Source organism: Anas acuta, chromosome 1 (assembly GCF_963932015.1).
Source record: "Anas acuta chromosome 1, bAnaAcu1.1, whole genome shotgun sequence".
Taxonomy (NCBI): Eukaryota; Metazoa; Chordata; class Aves; order Anseriformes; family Anatidae; genus Anas; species Anas acuta.
In genome coordinates, this window is record NC_088979.1 from 136,582,272 (window position 1) to 136,595,827 (window position 13,556).

The 13,556-nt window shown below is 40.6% G+C and overlaps 1 protein-coding gene across 7 annotated transcripts in view; it reads left to right on the forward strand.

The window, feature by feature from the left end:
* The window catches only part of FAR2 (fatty acyl-CoA reductase 2), a 153,668-nt gene extending 140,443 nt beyond the window's left edge, over positions 1 to 13,225 (forward strand). For all 7 annotated transcript variants that reach the window (XM_068659155.1, XM_068659184.1, XM_068659203.1 and 4 more), the window contains 3 exons: positions 1,380 to 1,509; positions 5,782 to 5,909; positions 8,008 to 13,225. In XM_068659155.1, coding sequence (XP_068515256.1) covers positions 1,380 to 1,509; positions 5,782 to 5,909; positions 8,008 to 8,170 — 421 coding nt within the window. In that variant the 3' untranslated portion in view covers positions 8,171 to 13,225. The remainder of the gene's footprint in view (positions 1 to 1,379; positions 1,510 to 5,781; positions 5,910 to 8,007) is intronic.
* Positions 13,226 to 13,556: the final 331 nt, after the last annotated feature.

Here is a 13,556-nt window from a genome sequence, read left to right on the forward strand (position 1 = left end):
AAAATGAGAGCCACTTTAATTCTGAGTAGGAGTGTCTATGTAAGGTTTCAGAGTGCTTTAAAATCACTTTTAGTAAGCTGCACAGCTCTCCTCTGAACTGATGTACTCATTGTGTCTTTTTCTGCTGTGCTTGGTTCTTATTGAAGTGGCAGTCACATCTGCACAGAGAGAGGCCAGCCTGGCACCATTCTTCCACAGACTGCCGCCTTTTATTTGTCACACTGACTTTGTTACCCTCTAGGCAGCTCAAAATTCCTAGTGAAAACAGCTCTGTTTTCCCCAGAAATCAGCCTTTTAATCCTTTCCCTTGTCCTTATCCAGTCTGAGAGAACATGGCATTTTCTCAAAATGGGCTGAGCACTGCACATCCCACTTTAAAACAACTGCCTCCCACAGGCCTTTCATACTCATGACCATTGGAATACCTGTAAAATAATCCTGAGGTAGGACAGCATTATTGTCATCCCCTTTTATGTAAACATGAGTCATAAAGAGAGGCCAAGACACATGAAAGACCTGAACCCACATTTCCAAAGTTCCTGTTTAGCAGCCCTGAACCAGCTTTCATCTTTATGAGGATGCTTCAGGAAGATATTCATATAGTTTCACTGTGCCTTCCCATTCCTCCCACACCAAAATAATGTGTATGATGATTTCCAAGGTCATCCACCAGGACTGCAATGCTATTAGGCTCTTCCTGTGTAAGGAAGGACATAAAAATCACTCCCATCTGCCACTGTATATTACACAGGGAGAAGGGTGGCCTTTAAGTCAAATGGAGAGATCAGAGAAACCTCATGATTTTTCATGAAACGTGAAAAAGATGCCATTATCTGAAAAGTGAAGTTGAGCAATAGGCTTAAGATCTTGTCCATGCCGCAGAGTCAGTCACCTCTGAATTAGAGCTGACTCCAAAATCAGAGCCTCAGTTCAGGAGTCAACTCTAGCTTGAGAACAGACAAACATTTGTGTGGTAGAAAGAGAATTATCTGCCTTGTGAGGCAAACAACACACCTTTGTGGTTTTGCAATCTGCTGTGCAGACTTTGTACTGGTTAAGATGGGCTCTTCACCGCACACTACCATGGGTAGCATGGCCTCTTACCCTTTTGCAGTTCAGGACAGTAAGTTAAGCCTCAGTCCTGCCCTGGAGAGTGCTTGTTTGCACTCGTGTTCAGAACAAAAATAAAGGCTGAGCAGCTGTAGGCTCAGGACCTCAGCTGGAGCAGTTGTTAGACTCTTGCTGAGTTAGTTTTCAGCGGAGGGCTCATCAGGGTTTGCAAGTCCTATTCACCTGTGAAAACATCTACACATCAAAAATCCAGTTTTTGTGTAAGGACAAACTTCAAGTTCATCTCTGACTCTCCTCCTCTATTTTAGAATGATGAAGATTATCAATCGACTGCACAAATCTATGATGCTCCTGCAGTATTTCTCTACCCAGTCTTGGGATTGGTCTTCAGATAATATGAATATGTTAATGGGTCAGCTTAACACAGAGGACAGAAAGGTAAGTATGCCATGCGTGTGGATTGTTGAACTCCACCTCTGTTCATCTGCAGCAATTATTTTTGGTGCTGTGTTCAGCCTTTGAATGGCATCTGCCTAGATGACTGGTACTGACTTTGATCTGAAAATATATATTCCTCCTTGTTTTATTAAAGAACTTATCAGGAACCTTCCATTTGGAAGATTTTGGAGGATAGTTTCTCCTGAGATGTATTCTCTTTCTTCTCTGAGAGTTCAGTCAGTGAAGTCTTTCCATTTAACAAGGCAGCACTCTGCCTTTTGTTTTCAAGTTCCTGTTTGGCATATAAATAACCTAGATTTGCTTTCACAGACAAAATGGCTTGCACAAAGGGAGCTATAGTGGTTTTACCCGGCTGGACAGCTAAACCCTACCACAACCGCTTTCTCACTCTCCCTCCTCAAAGGAAAAGGGGGAGAAAATACAATGAAAAAGAATCAGGGGCTGAGATAAGAACAGGGAGATCACTCACTGTCACAGGCAAAACAGACTCAGCACAGGGAGATTAATATAATTTATTTCCTATCACTAGCAGACAAAAGAAACTAAAACAAAAGCAACAACAAAAAAAACCTTCCCTACAGCCACCCTCTTCTACCTCCTCCCTCCAAGTGGTGCAGAGGAATGGGGAATGGGGACTGTGGTCTGTCCCTAACGCTTTATCCCTGCCACTTCACAGCCACTCTCTGCCCCTGCTCCCCGTGGGGTCCCTCCTACGGGATGCCGTCCTTCCCAAACTGAGCCTGCGGGGACTGCCCACAGGCAGCAGCTCTTCAAGAACTGTTCCCACACGGCTCCGTACCACGGGGTCCATCCTCCAGGAGCAAACTGCTCCAGCACGGGTCCCCCACGCGTGGGCAGCAGCTCCCCCCAGGCCTCCTGCTCCTGTGTGGGCTCCTCTCCATGGGCTGCAGCTCCGGCCCGGGGCCTGCTCCTGCGGGGGCTCTCCATGGGCCACAGCCTCCTCCAGGCCACATCCACCTGCTCCACCGGGGGCTCCTCCACGGGCTGCAGCGTGGAGATCTGCTCCATGTGGGACCCACGGGCTGCAGGGGGACAGCCTGCTCCACCAGGGGCCTCTCCACAGGCCGCAGGGGAACTTTAGCTGCGTGCCTGGAGCACCTCCTGCCCTCCTTCTGCACTGACCTTGGGGTCTGCAGGGCTGGTTCTCACTCCTCTCTCCCAGCTGCTGTTGCCCAGCAGGTTGTTTGTTTTGTTTTGTTTTGCTTTCTTAAATCTCTCACTGAGCCACAACCAACATTGCTCACTGGCTGTGCTCTGGCCAGTAGTGGATTCCTTTCGGAGTTGTGTGGAACTGGCTCTGATCTAACTTGAAGCAGCTTCTAGAGCCCCTCACAGAGGCCACTCCTGCAGCTCCCCTGCTACCAAACCCTTGCCACATCAACCCAATATAGGAACATAAATTTATATCCTCAGTGAACCAGCTGTACTCAGCCCTTTGAGTTGAAGGAGTTAATGGCATCATATGTAATGGTGGCAGCTTTATTACCTCCCATATGGTTGTCTACATAGACTGGAATACCCAATGGAGTAGGACAGATAACGGCACTCCTTTTTGTACAGACATTATATTTCTAGAATAAATGGTCAGTTCCAGTTTTCATATTACAGCTCTGGTTCTCAAGAATTTCAGGCATCACCTGTTGAGGGGAGATATGCCCATGTAAACTAATTGTGCTGTACAGGTTCTTCTGAAAGACAATATCAACGGTAACATGAAGTTATGTGCTCAGGTTAGTTTCATTGCAACTAACTAATCACTGGATAACTGTGTAGCATTCTCAATAGCTTATCATCCTAATTTTCTTAGTGTCTCACTTTTAGAAAGCTACAAGGCTCCTTTATGTCACCTTTTCCCTCATCTCCTCTGGCAGTATGAAATTTGCTGGGTGATCTGGAAGGAAACCACTTGAATGATTTTGGCATTTTCTCCCGCATTAGTTTTAATGGGCACTGCATGGGCAAGTTTAGTTAACACATGCTGTCTTAGCCTGAACAATATGAAAAAGAATTATGTTTGATTTAAATTCCCAGGCAGCAATTTATTTGCACGATGTCAAGTTCTGTTGTAGTCCTTATAGGCTTGAAATACAACTCCTTAAGAATGGGGTTGTAACTGAAAGACTGAAGGAATACAGGCAGAAGGTCTGAAAAGCTTGAATGGACTTTTGGTCAGTATCTCCTTGCAAAGAGATACTTCATAGAATCATAGAATCATAGAATATCCTGAGTTGGAAGGGACCCTTAAGGATCATCAAGTCCAACTCTTGACACCGCACAGGTCTACCCATCATGTCTACTTGGACATTCACATCAAATTGGTCTCCCATCATAAAATTCTCACACATTCCCAGCACAAAAGTCTTGAGGTTTCTTCCCTAGTCTGTACTGGTATTGTTTGCAACAAATTTGAATGGTTAAGGGCACTGGTACTGCTGTGACTATAGCAGATGTAGAGGGAACATAAGTGGTAATATAGGAGCTTGTACTGATGCAGATAAACAAAAAGTCACAGCAGCAAGGACTTCAGTGCAAGCTAGACAGTTTTTCAGGCTTACTGTCGTGGTTTAACCCGGCCGGCAGCTAAACACCACGCAGCCGTTCGCTCACCCTCCCCCCTCCCTCTCTGGGACGAGGGAGAGAAATGGAAAGTGAAGCCCGTGAGTTGAGATAAAGGCAGTTTAATAAGACAGGAAAATAATAATAATAATAATAATAATAATAATAATAATAATAATAATAATAATAATAATAATAATAATAACAACAACAATAATAATACAATGATGACAATAGTACTACCACTAATAATACGTACAAACAAGTGATGCACAATGCAATTGCTCACCACCTGCTGACCGATGCTCAGCCTAACCCTGAGCAGTCCGGCCCCCTCCCCCGGCTAGCCACCCCTATATATTGTTTAGCATGATGTCAGATGGTATGGAATACCCCTTTGGCTAGTTTGGGTCAGCTGTCCTGGGTCTGTCCCCTCCCAGCTCTTACTGCACCCCCAGCCTGCCCGTTGGCAGGACAGAGCAAGAAACTGAGATGTCCTTGGCTTAGTATAAGCACTGCTCTACAACAATTAAAACATCGGGGTGTTATCAGCACTCTTCTCATCCTAAGCCAAAACACAGCATTCCACCAGCTACTAGGAAGAAAATTAATTCTGTTCTAACTGAAACCAGGACACTTACCAAGCTGGTTATGAAAACTATTGTTATGCACTGCATCCTATGTTGCCACAGGTACATTGCAAGTAAGTAGACAAGCTAGGTATGGTATGGGCAGCACAGTTCTCTAAACATACCTAATGCCCATGGTGATCTGCACAGTAGCTAATGTTTTGCATTTGACATAGTTAGGTAACCCCTCTTCGCTCAAGTTGTTGCTGTCCTGATACCAAAGTTCTCATACAAAACCAACCAGCCTGGCTTGTCATGAGAGTGAAAAGAAGGTATTTTTCTGAGTATCCGTCCTTTTAGGACCTTATAAGTAAGAAGCACCATTCACTTCACTGCTTCATTAAAAAAGAAAGAAAAGAAAAAAAAACACTCCACAACAAAAACACTTCCTTTCCTCTTTACAAATCATTTCTTTGCTCTAGTAGACAGACAACAACCTGAGGGCTTGCTATCAATTTTTCCAATATCAGCTTTTGAAATTAATTGGGGTACTTAGCTCTGCAATGAGATTTCTTGATGCCAAACAACAGAATAACCCATTCCTTGGATTTCTATCAATCTAGATGATGAAAGAAAATGGAGCACAGCACAGAGTAGTAACCACTGCAGAGGTTCCTGTTGATTCAATGTCCAGTTCATTTACTTACACCTAATTCTAGTGACATGCAAAAAACCTGCAGGGAGGCTTTCAGCTGTATGTTTGCTTGAGTGGAATGCCATTTTTCTTCCAAGATTGTGTGTGTGTACGTGTACCATACATGTGTTTATGTACAAGTGGCGACCTGAAAGACAAACTTACCTTTGTTTTCTGACAGGTAACATTAAATTTCTACTTTCTTTGCCCAAATTCTCAGCTGTTTAGCTCACTGATTGACAGCTGTGAAATAATAGTTTTTTAAGTGTCCATGTCTTCTTTGAAACTTAGTGGCTTTAAGAACTTAATAGAGAGGGCCTTGTCAGGAGCAGGTCAGTGAAGAATGAGGCTTAAAGTGAACTTGTTTTGAACTCTGGCATAAAACTTCTGCTCTTTGTCTTTATCTTCCAGTTATACAACTTTGATGTTCGTCAGCTGCACTGGTCAGAATACATTGAAAGCTACTGCCTAGGTGCTAAGAAGTATTTGCTAAATGAAGACATGTCTGGCATCCCAGCAGCAAAGCAGCACTTACGAAAGTAAGTCATACCCAGTGACAAGGGCCAGAGCTCCTGGCTATCTTGAATGTATTGTGAGGAAAATTATCTTATTTGCATTGAAATATGTTATTGTTGAATAATATGGAGATAAATATAGCATAGCTTTTTTTTTTTTTTGCTTTTTTTTGCCTTTTTTTTTTTATTTTTTAAATGACAGAGCATTGTTGGTACTTCATGTTTTCATCCTGTGAGAAAAAAGGACTCTTGATGACATTAACAGTCAGGGGCTAAACATTATGCTTTCACAGCAGGTGACCAAATAGTGAAGTTGCAATACATAAGAGTAATTTATGAATGTAGAAGTTCCTGGTCATTCACAATTATAATAGAAAACTAACGGTCAAATTTAGATTTTATGAAGCTCCTAGATAGTTTTTTTTGTTTTGGTTTCTTGTTTTTTTCCAATGGAGAGGGATTGCATAAAAACTTCAAGTGCTAGTGCAATTTTGAATTTCATTTAAAGTTGAAGTTTCTGATTTCTTAGGGGGAGAGAAGATGCAAAATGGAAAAAACTCCAAAACTTATTCAGAACTTATGTATTTGAGGCCCTGGTGAAAGTTTTATGAGCTTCTAAATGAGATTGTCCTCCTCCTTTTCAGTTAAAGCTCTTCCTATCTTCTCCAGTCCTTTTACTGAGGAGTGTAGGCAAAATGAGCACAGCTCTCTTGGAGTTTTGTTTTTTCCTTTGAGAAAACCATTCTTGTGCACTGAAAATACTGGAAGTAGAAAACATCTTGTTGCCAGAGCAAGGAATCATAGAATGGCTTGGGTTGGAAGCAATCTTAAAGACCACCTATTTCCAACCCCCCCCTGCCATGGGCAGGGACACCTCCTACTAGACCAGGTTGCTCAAAGCCCCATCCAACCTTGAATAATTCCAGGGATGGGGCATCCACAGCTTCTCTGGGAAACCTGTGCCAGTGCCTCACCACCCTCATAGTAAAAATTTCCTCCTAATATCTAATCAAAACTTCTCTTTGGTTTAAAATTTCCCCTTTGTCCTATCACTACCCTGATAATACAGTCTCTCTCCACCTTTCTTGTAGGCTCCCTTTGTGTACTGGAAGGCCACAATATGGTCTCCCCAGAGCCTTTTCTTCTCCAGGCTAAAGAAACCCAACTCTGACTTCAAAGGATACAGCAGAGTAGGAGGGGAGAATCACCTCCCTTGACCTGCTAGCTACACTTTTTTTGATGCAGCCCAGGATATGGTTGGCTTTCTGGGCTGCAAGTATACATTTCCAACTCATGTTGAGTTTTTCATCAACAAATATCCCTAAGTCCTTCACCTCAGGGCTCCATTCACCACCCAGCCTGCATTTGTGTTTGGAATTACCCTGACCTAGGTGTAGGACGTTGCACTAGGCCTTGTTGAAATTCATGATGTTTGCATAGGCCCTCTCACAAGTCTGTCTAGGTCCCTTTGGATTGACACAGAGGACAATATAACTAGCATCTTAAAGAGCCAGTAATTCAGTTTAAATGTATGGTGTAAAAAAAAAACAAAAACAACAACAACAAAACATGACAACAAACAAAAATACAACTAATCAACAGTGCTACAGTACTGCAAAAGTGAAGACCTTTATGATTACTGAATAATTTCCCAGCATTAAATGCAAGGTTTCATACAAATAAGAGAATCTCATTCATCGACTGTAATATGCCTCCAGTCTGTCACCAATCCTACATAGTCAAAAATAACTGATACACCAAATCAAAGCAGAAGGTATTGGTCTACACTATCATAAAAAACCAAACCAAAACAAAAAAACTCTCAGCATGACTTCAGTATCTATTCTGGTCTGAAAGTAGAGTGCATGGAGCAAGAGAGTCTTACAATACAGATATTCCATCTATTATATTAACTATGCACTACATCGTAACTTCAACACAGTCTTGGCGGTTGGTAGAGACATCTTAGACACAGTATTTTTACTAAAATAGTAGAGGTAAAAAGCCCAAGAGCCACTTATAAACAAGATTTCTTAGAATATTATCTGTAGCAAATGAAGTAAGCTGTTAAGGTTTTTGTTGCTTTTGTCTTCCTCTGTAATATGTCTCTCTCTTTTCTCAGACTGAGGAATATCCGATATGCATTCAACACCACCCTCCTTGTGATCATCTGGCGCATTTTCATTGCAAGGTCACAGATGGCTCGAAACATCTGGTACTTTGTGGTGAGCCTCTGCTACAAGTTCCTTTCCTACTTCAGGGCATCCAGCACCCTCAGGCACTGAAGCCATCCATCAGCAACCAGCCTCTTCCAGAAGGACCTCCATCCCTTCTAATCAGCAACTATGGGCATCGGGGTCTGAAAGTAGCAGAAAAATCCACTTCTAATTGCAGCCTGCATTTATTGTGCACAGTTATGTGTTCACCTTTTTAATTTTAACTAATGCTTTAATACATGGTGGTCTTTCTTCCATAGGACCTTACCAATTTTTAAAGCCATAAAGCTTTAGGAGCAGATCAAGCTGGAACCTTTCATCCAGAGCCCAATGTGCAAGAGTAAGGATTAACCAAAGTTACAGTCTTCCCATGTACTATCTAGGCTATCTTAATTCAATCTTCCTTCTTAAAGGAAGCAAATTTAAAGCTTAGAACCTTAGAAGAAAGGGATGCCATCAGAGAAGAACCAGTCAAGGAAATTAACCTGTGAGAGGTCTTCATAAGGAAGCTATTTATTTCTTCATTCTCATTCAGTGAAATTGTATTTTATTGAAAATCATGATTTTACATTTTCAATTTTTCAAAACATAAAGGGGGAAAAATCAGTTACATTAGGCCAGTGAACACAATGAACAGCTTTCAGATCTTGAATTATATTGCTACTGAGGACTGATACTTTCAAGCCATAACTGAAGACACACATAGCATTCATATACCTGTGTTAACTGTTCTCACTCACAAACTGTTTTCTTACAGAAAGGCATTTTTTTTCTCTCTTTGGTTAAGATTACAGATCATCTTCTACCAAACAGTCCTGATCTTGCATTTATCACTTTCGCTTGGAACATTTCTTTGTCTTGTAAAATGCTCTATTTACTCAAAGGATGAAAAGAAGACTTCCTAAAAGATTGAAGAAAAAAAATAATCATAAACTTGTTACTATTTTTGAGTGAGTCCTTTTCCCCCTTCCATTTATCTGCTTGTAGTTCAAAAACAGCCTGATACTGTCCTTCAAGATTTCATTACAGCGAAATAACTTTGCAGTTGAGCACTTGCACGGGCAAAAGAAAGTATACAGGTATGTATTAAGGGAATCCTATCAGGTCAATTCTGCTACCACTCGTCATGAGGAAATAGAGTCTAAAACTTGTGGTTTTTTTTTGGTTTTTTTTTGAAGTTAAGAGAGGTTTTATTGACTTTTGAATAAAAACAGTTATGCAATATGAAGGTAATGTTTTGTCCTACTTTACATTTTAGAAAGGAATCCAGGGATCTTCCTAAAGCTCAAGGCTATTGGAGATATTTGTTTTACCTAGTAAAATATGGATTCCTCTGGAAGAGGAGGGAGAAAGAGAAAGAAGTTTCTTCAAAGTAGCTGGTGCAATTACACTTAGTGCAACAATTTTTTTCATGCTATCAGATTTTCAAAGTAAAATGTAATACTGGAATATATTTTATTCAGATTACACTGAATAAGCACTTTAAGATTATGAGACTTTAAAACAGCTAGTTTTTGAAACAATTGCAACATCCAGTTTGTCTAGTCTTGTGTCATACTAGCTGTCTGAACGCTTTATCACAAAAAAAAAAAAAAAAAGACAGTGGCTGTCTTGAGAACTGAGAATAGCATCTACAAAGCTGGCATTCTTTAAAAGTTGTACTTGGTTTTGGCAGTGAAGGCAAGAACAAGTTGTGATGACAGTGTATATATTTACTTGTGCATCCAAGCTAATTCAGAAGTCTTTCTAAAGGTTCAAGAAATTAATCTTCCCTTGTATGCCCCAGAGGTCTAGTTTTAAACAATTACTAAATGATGCCTGTAGCAGACCTTGACCAGAAGCACAGTGTCCAAAATGGCAGGATCCCTAGCAAAGGCCCCTATGTCACACATCACTTCCGATCTGTGTTCAATTAAGTCAAGCACCCATTTTATAAAGATGCAATTTTTGTAAGCTCTTGACTTGAAAACATATTTTCAAAATTAAACTGTACTGGTTGTTAGCTATATGCTTTTCAATGCCAGAAAGTGAGCAGTGCATGCTGTGCATTGCACTAACGCGAGGTGTCACTGCCTGAGAAACTAGGAGGTACAGGTTTCAGTGCTGGTGCTCAGATATTTCTTTTACAGTGACTTTAGCAGTGCATATGGTGAAGGTCAGCCGCATTATCCTTGACTAACTGGGCTATGCAGAGACTGTGGCTACCTTAGCAGCACAAAGCAGGTCATCATAGGGATGCCTCTAAGAAGACTGCATTCCCTCAAGTAAATAATCAGGTCATCTGCCGGCTTCCAGACTTCTTATGTGAAAGGCTTAAAAACAAAAGAAAGCTGCAGACTATTTTGAAAAAGCTTCATTAAAAAAAAATATAAAAAAAAAAACAAAACTATCTCATATCCAAAAAGTCTTTTAAGTGCCTGACTTATGTGCAAAGAGAAACACCAGCTAAGGGGATCATATGTCTTAAGCTGTCCACATGATAAGACAAAACCCCTCAGTGTCACAGAAAAGTCAAATACTGCAGGCCTGCTACACCTACCCACAACACTTGACTGATGTAGAGCAGACCTGCTATTGTTGGGCTATGAGTGAAGTTTTCTGCCTTCCCTTCACCAATGCTAGTCACTCCATGCATCCCTCAAATATGCTTGCAGGCATTCACAGTTATTTGCACAGGCTGTATTGTCCCAGCAAGTCTGAAGTATCTTATTCTGAACATATCCGGACCTGTCTTCTGTATGTGCAGAAAGACACTTCGGGATTCACTTAGACAGTAGTGGTATCACGTTCTAAAGCAGTTCAGCATTTTGCTGAAGGTAACAGCCACAGCAAAGCTACTACTCATCCCTGCAAAACAGCAGGCACTGCTTGGAATGTTGCAGAAACATAGATACTGCAGATGGTGTATGCTGTTCTGGAGATCTTTTGTAGCCACACACCATTGCCAGCAGCTGGCTGCAGAGCTCTAGCCTTGCCTATGGGGGAGATTAAGCATTCAGCTTGTTTCAACACAGACATAACATGCAGTGAAGTTTGAATCTTTTCTCTTGTGGCTTGATATATTTTCAGGTGATTGAAGCAAAGCAGACACACAAAAAAAAAAAAGGAAAAAAAGACAATGCAGAAACTGACACATGGTGATGGCATTTGGCTGCCAGTTCTGACAGTAATAATGGAAAGTTGGACCTGGCATAACAACTGGTTCTCACCTCAAGCTGTAACTTACCTTTGACATTTTTAATTTGTGTTTCTCAGTGTATTTATATGTGCTCTGAAGAAATCCAAATCTTGGGGAAGATATCTAAAAGGAGTTGCAGACACTTTTTTTTTTTTTCATATTCCATCTCTCTCATGTATACTCACAACCTTTTTGCTTTAGAAAAGCAAAATAGATTTATCAAGTTAGATCAGAGGTACTGACAAATTAACATGAAAAATTCAGGAGTGAATACTATTCATGGTTGAAGGCTAGAGATATTATAGATAGCCCATGGTTGCCTCCCAAGGGGCAGGGGAAGAGCTCCATCAGCATTTTGTCATCAGTTTGGTTTCTTCTATTAAGATGGATGAATTAAAAGGCTCCCCTGTCCTTCCCCCAACAAGCAACAGGCAGCATAAAGAACAGTATTGACAGTCATTCTGCAAAGCCATAAAAGAAAATATCTGCCACAAGACAGTATAATGAGATTATCGTCTATCGTTTTTGTACCCTATGAACTTGCATTGTAGTTACGTGCTCACAGTGTTGGAAGCCTGCAGTGCTGCTACAAAAATAACAAGGACTACTGCTGAATCCAGTGTATTAATGTTTTGTTAATACCATGCACACACATGCTAGTCTGTAGGCTATAGCTATGAAGTGCTGTGTGAAAGCAATGAAACACTGAATAGCATTTCATTGTCAAAGAGCAATGAGCATAAGCTTGCAATTAAGAAGTGTTGCTTTTTTTTTTTTATTAAATCGTTATAACAACAAAAAAAATCCCTAAAATTAATCGGAGTTTAAACAGCTATTTGACTGACAACCGAGGCTGCTTATTTCCAGCATGTCTGTTATAAAAAATAAAATTTCTCACCCCCTCCCGACACTTCAGTAACTCTGTTAAGAAAAACACAATTCTTTCTTGGTAAAAAGAATTCTTGAGTAACAGACATGCCAGTATTATACTGGTTGTTGGCACATTACCCACCTCCTCAAGAGATTCCTTATTTTACATTTTTTTTACAAGAAAACATAGTTGTCTGTGGGTGTACATGTATTTACATCTTCCTGCACCAGTCTTCTCATTCAACATACAGAGGGCGTAAAATAGTGGAGCTCATATTGAAATGCCCGGCTGTGCTCATTTCATGCCCTTTTCTAATTCAGTTTAAGATGAAGTGATAAAACCTATCCTAGTTTCCAATGTAAAGGAAACAAAACCTGTAGTACTATTAAATAATCAAATCATTATCATGAATAAGCAACTGGGAAAAGAGGGAGGGGGGGCAATCTTTTTGTTTGTAAATAAGCTACAGCTTCATGGTTGAAAGCATGCTGTTGCTCTTCCAGCATTGATGTTCTACTGCAGAAAGCAAGGGTGAATTTTTGTTACAATTGGACCCTTTATTCTAGTTCAGAATAAGTAATATACCGTACATTCCCCATAAGTTAAAATGGTGAATATCCCATTATATGGTGCTAACTATTGGTATGAAGGTGATATAGACTTACTTGAGTCAACTTAAAAATAGAAAGAAGTGTATTTGGGGAATAATTAAGTGCTATCTGGCTCTTCTCTGTTGCTAAAAAATCAACTGTGAATTCAGATTAAGATGAAACTGCCTATAAAAGGTTTCTTGTTCTTAAATAATCTTGGCAAACCCCAGTTTATAGTAAAATATTCTTCCACTGTCCAAAGTTTATATGGTTCTATCTAATATTTCTATTCTCTTGTTAGCTATGAGACAACTTACTGTTATGAATCTTACTTACAGTTTCTAATGTAAAGGTGTAATCTTTTGAGCTCTCAAATCAGATAAAATGTTAAATTCAAAAATTGTGAGAACCTCAGCCATAAAATTGTTACTATGATGTTTATGTTATTTTAAACATTTAATAAAACAAAATATTTTAAAACTGGTTATTTTGCATCAGTTTATGTTAGTTGCTAAAGGAGCTGGTTACTTGCTGGCCATCACAGTAAAGCACAGGCTGCATCTGAGCCAGATCTGTACCAGATTTGTACCATGCTGCTGCCTGGGTCCCATCCTCTGTGGAATCACATCGCCACCTACACCTACAAGAAGCTGCCAGCATGAGAACCTCCTGCACAGGCCAGGATAGGAAATAAGCAAGGGAAAATCCCAACTTTTAAAAGTAATGATGGTGAGACTTTAATTCAGACACTCATAACCAGGGCAGGAGCATCTCAGCTACGTGCCCTACAGAAGGTGGTAGGGACAGGTCTTCAGC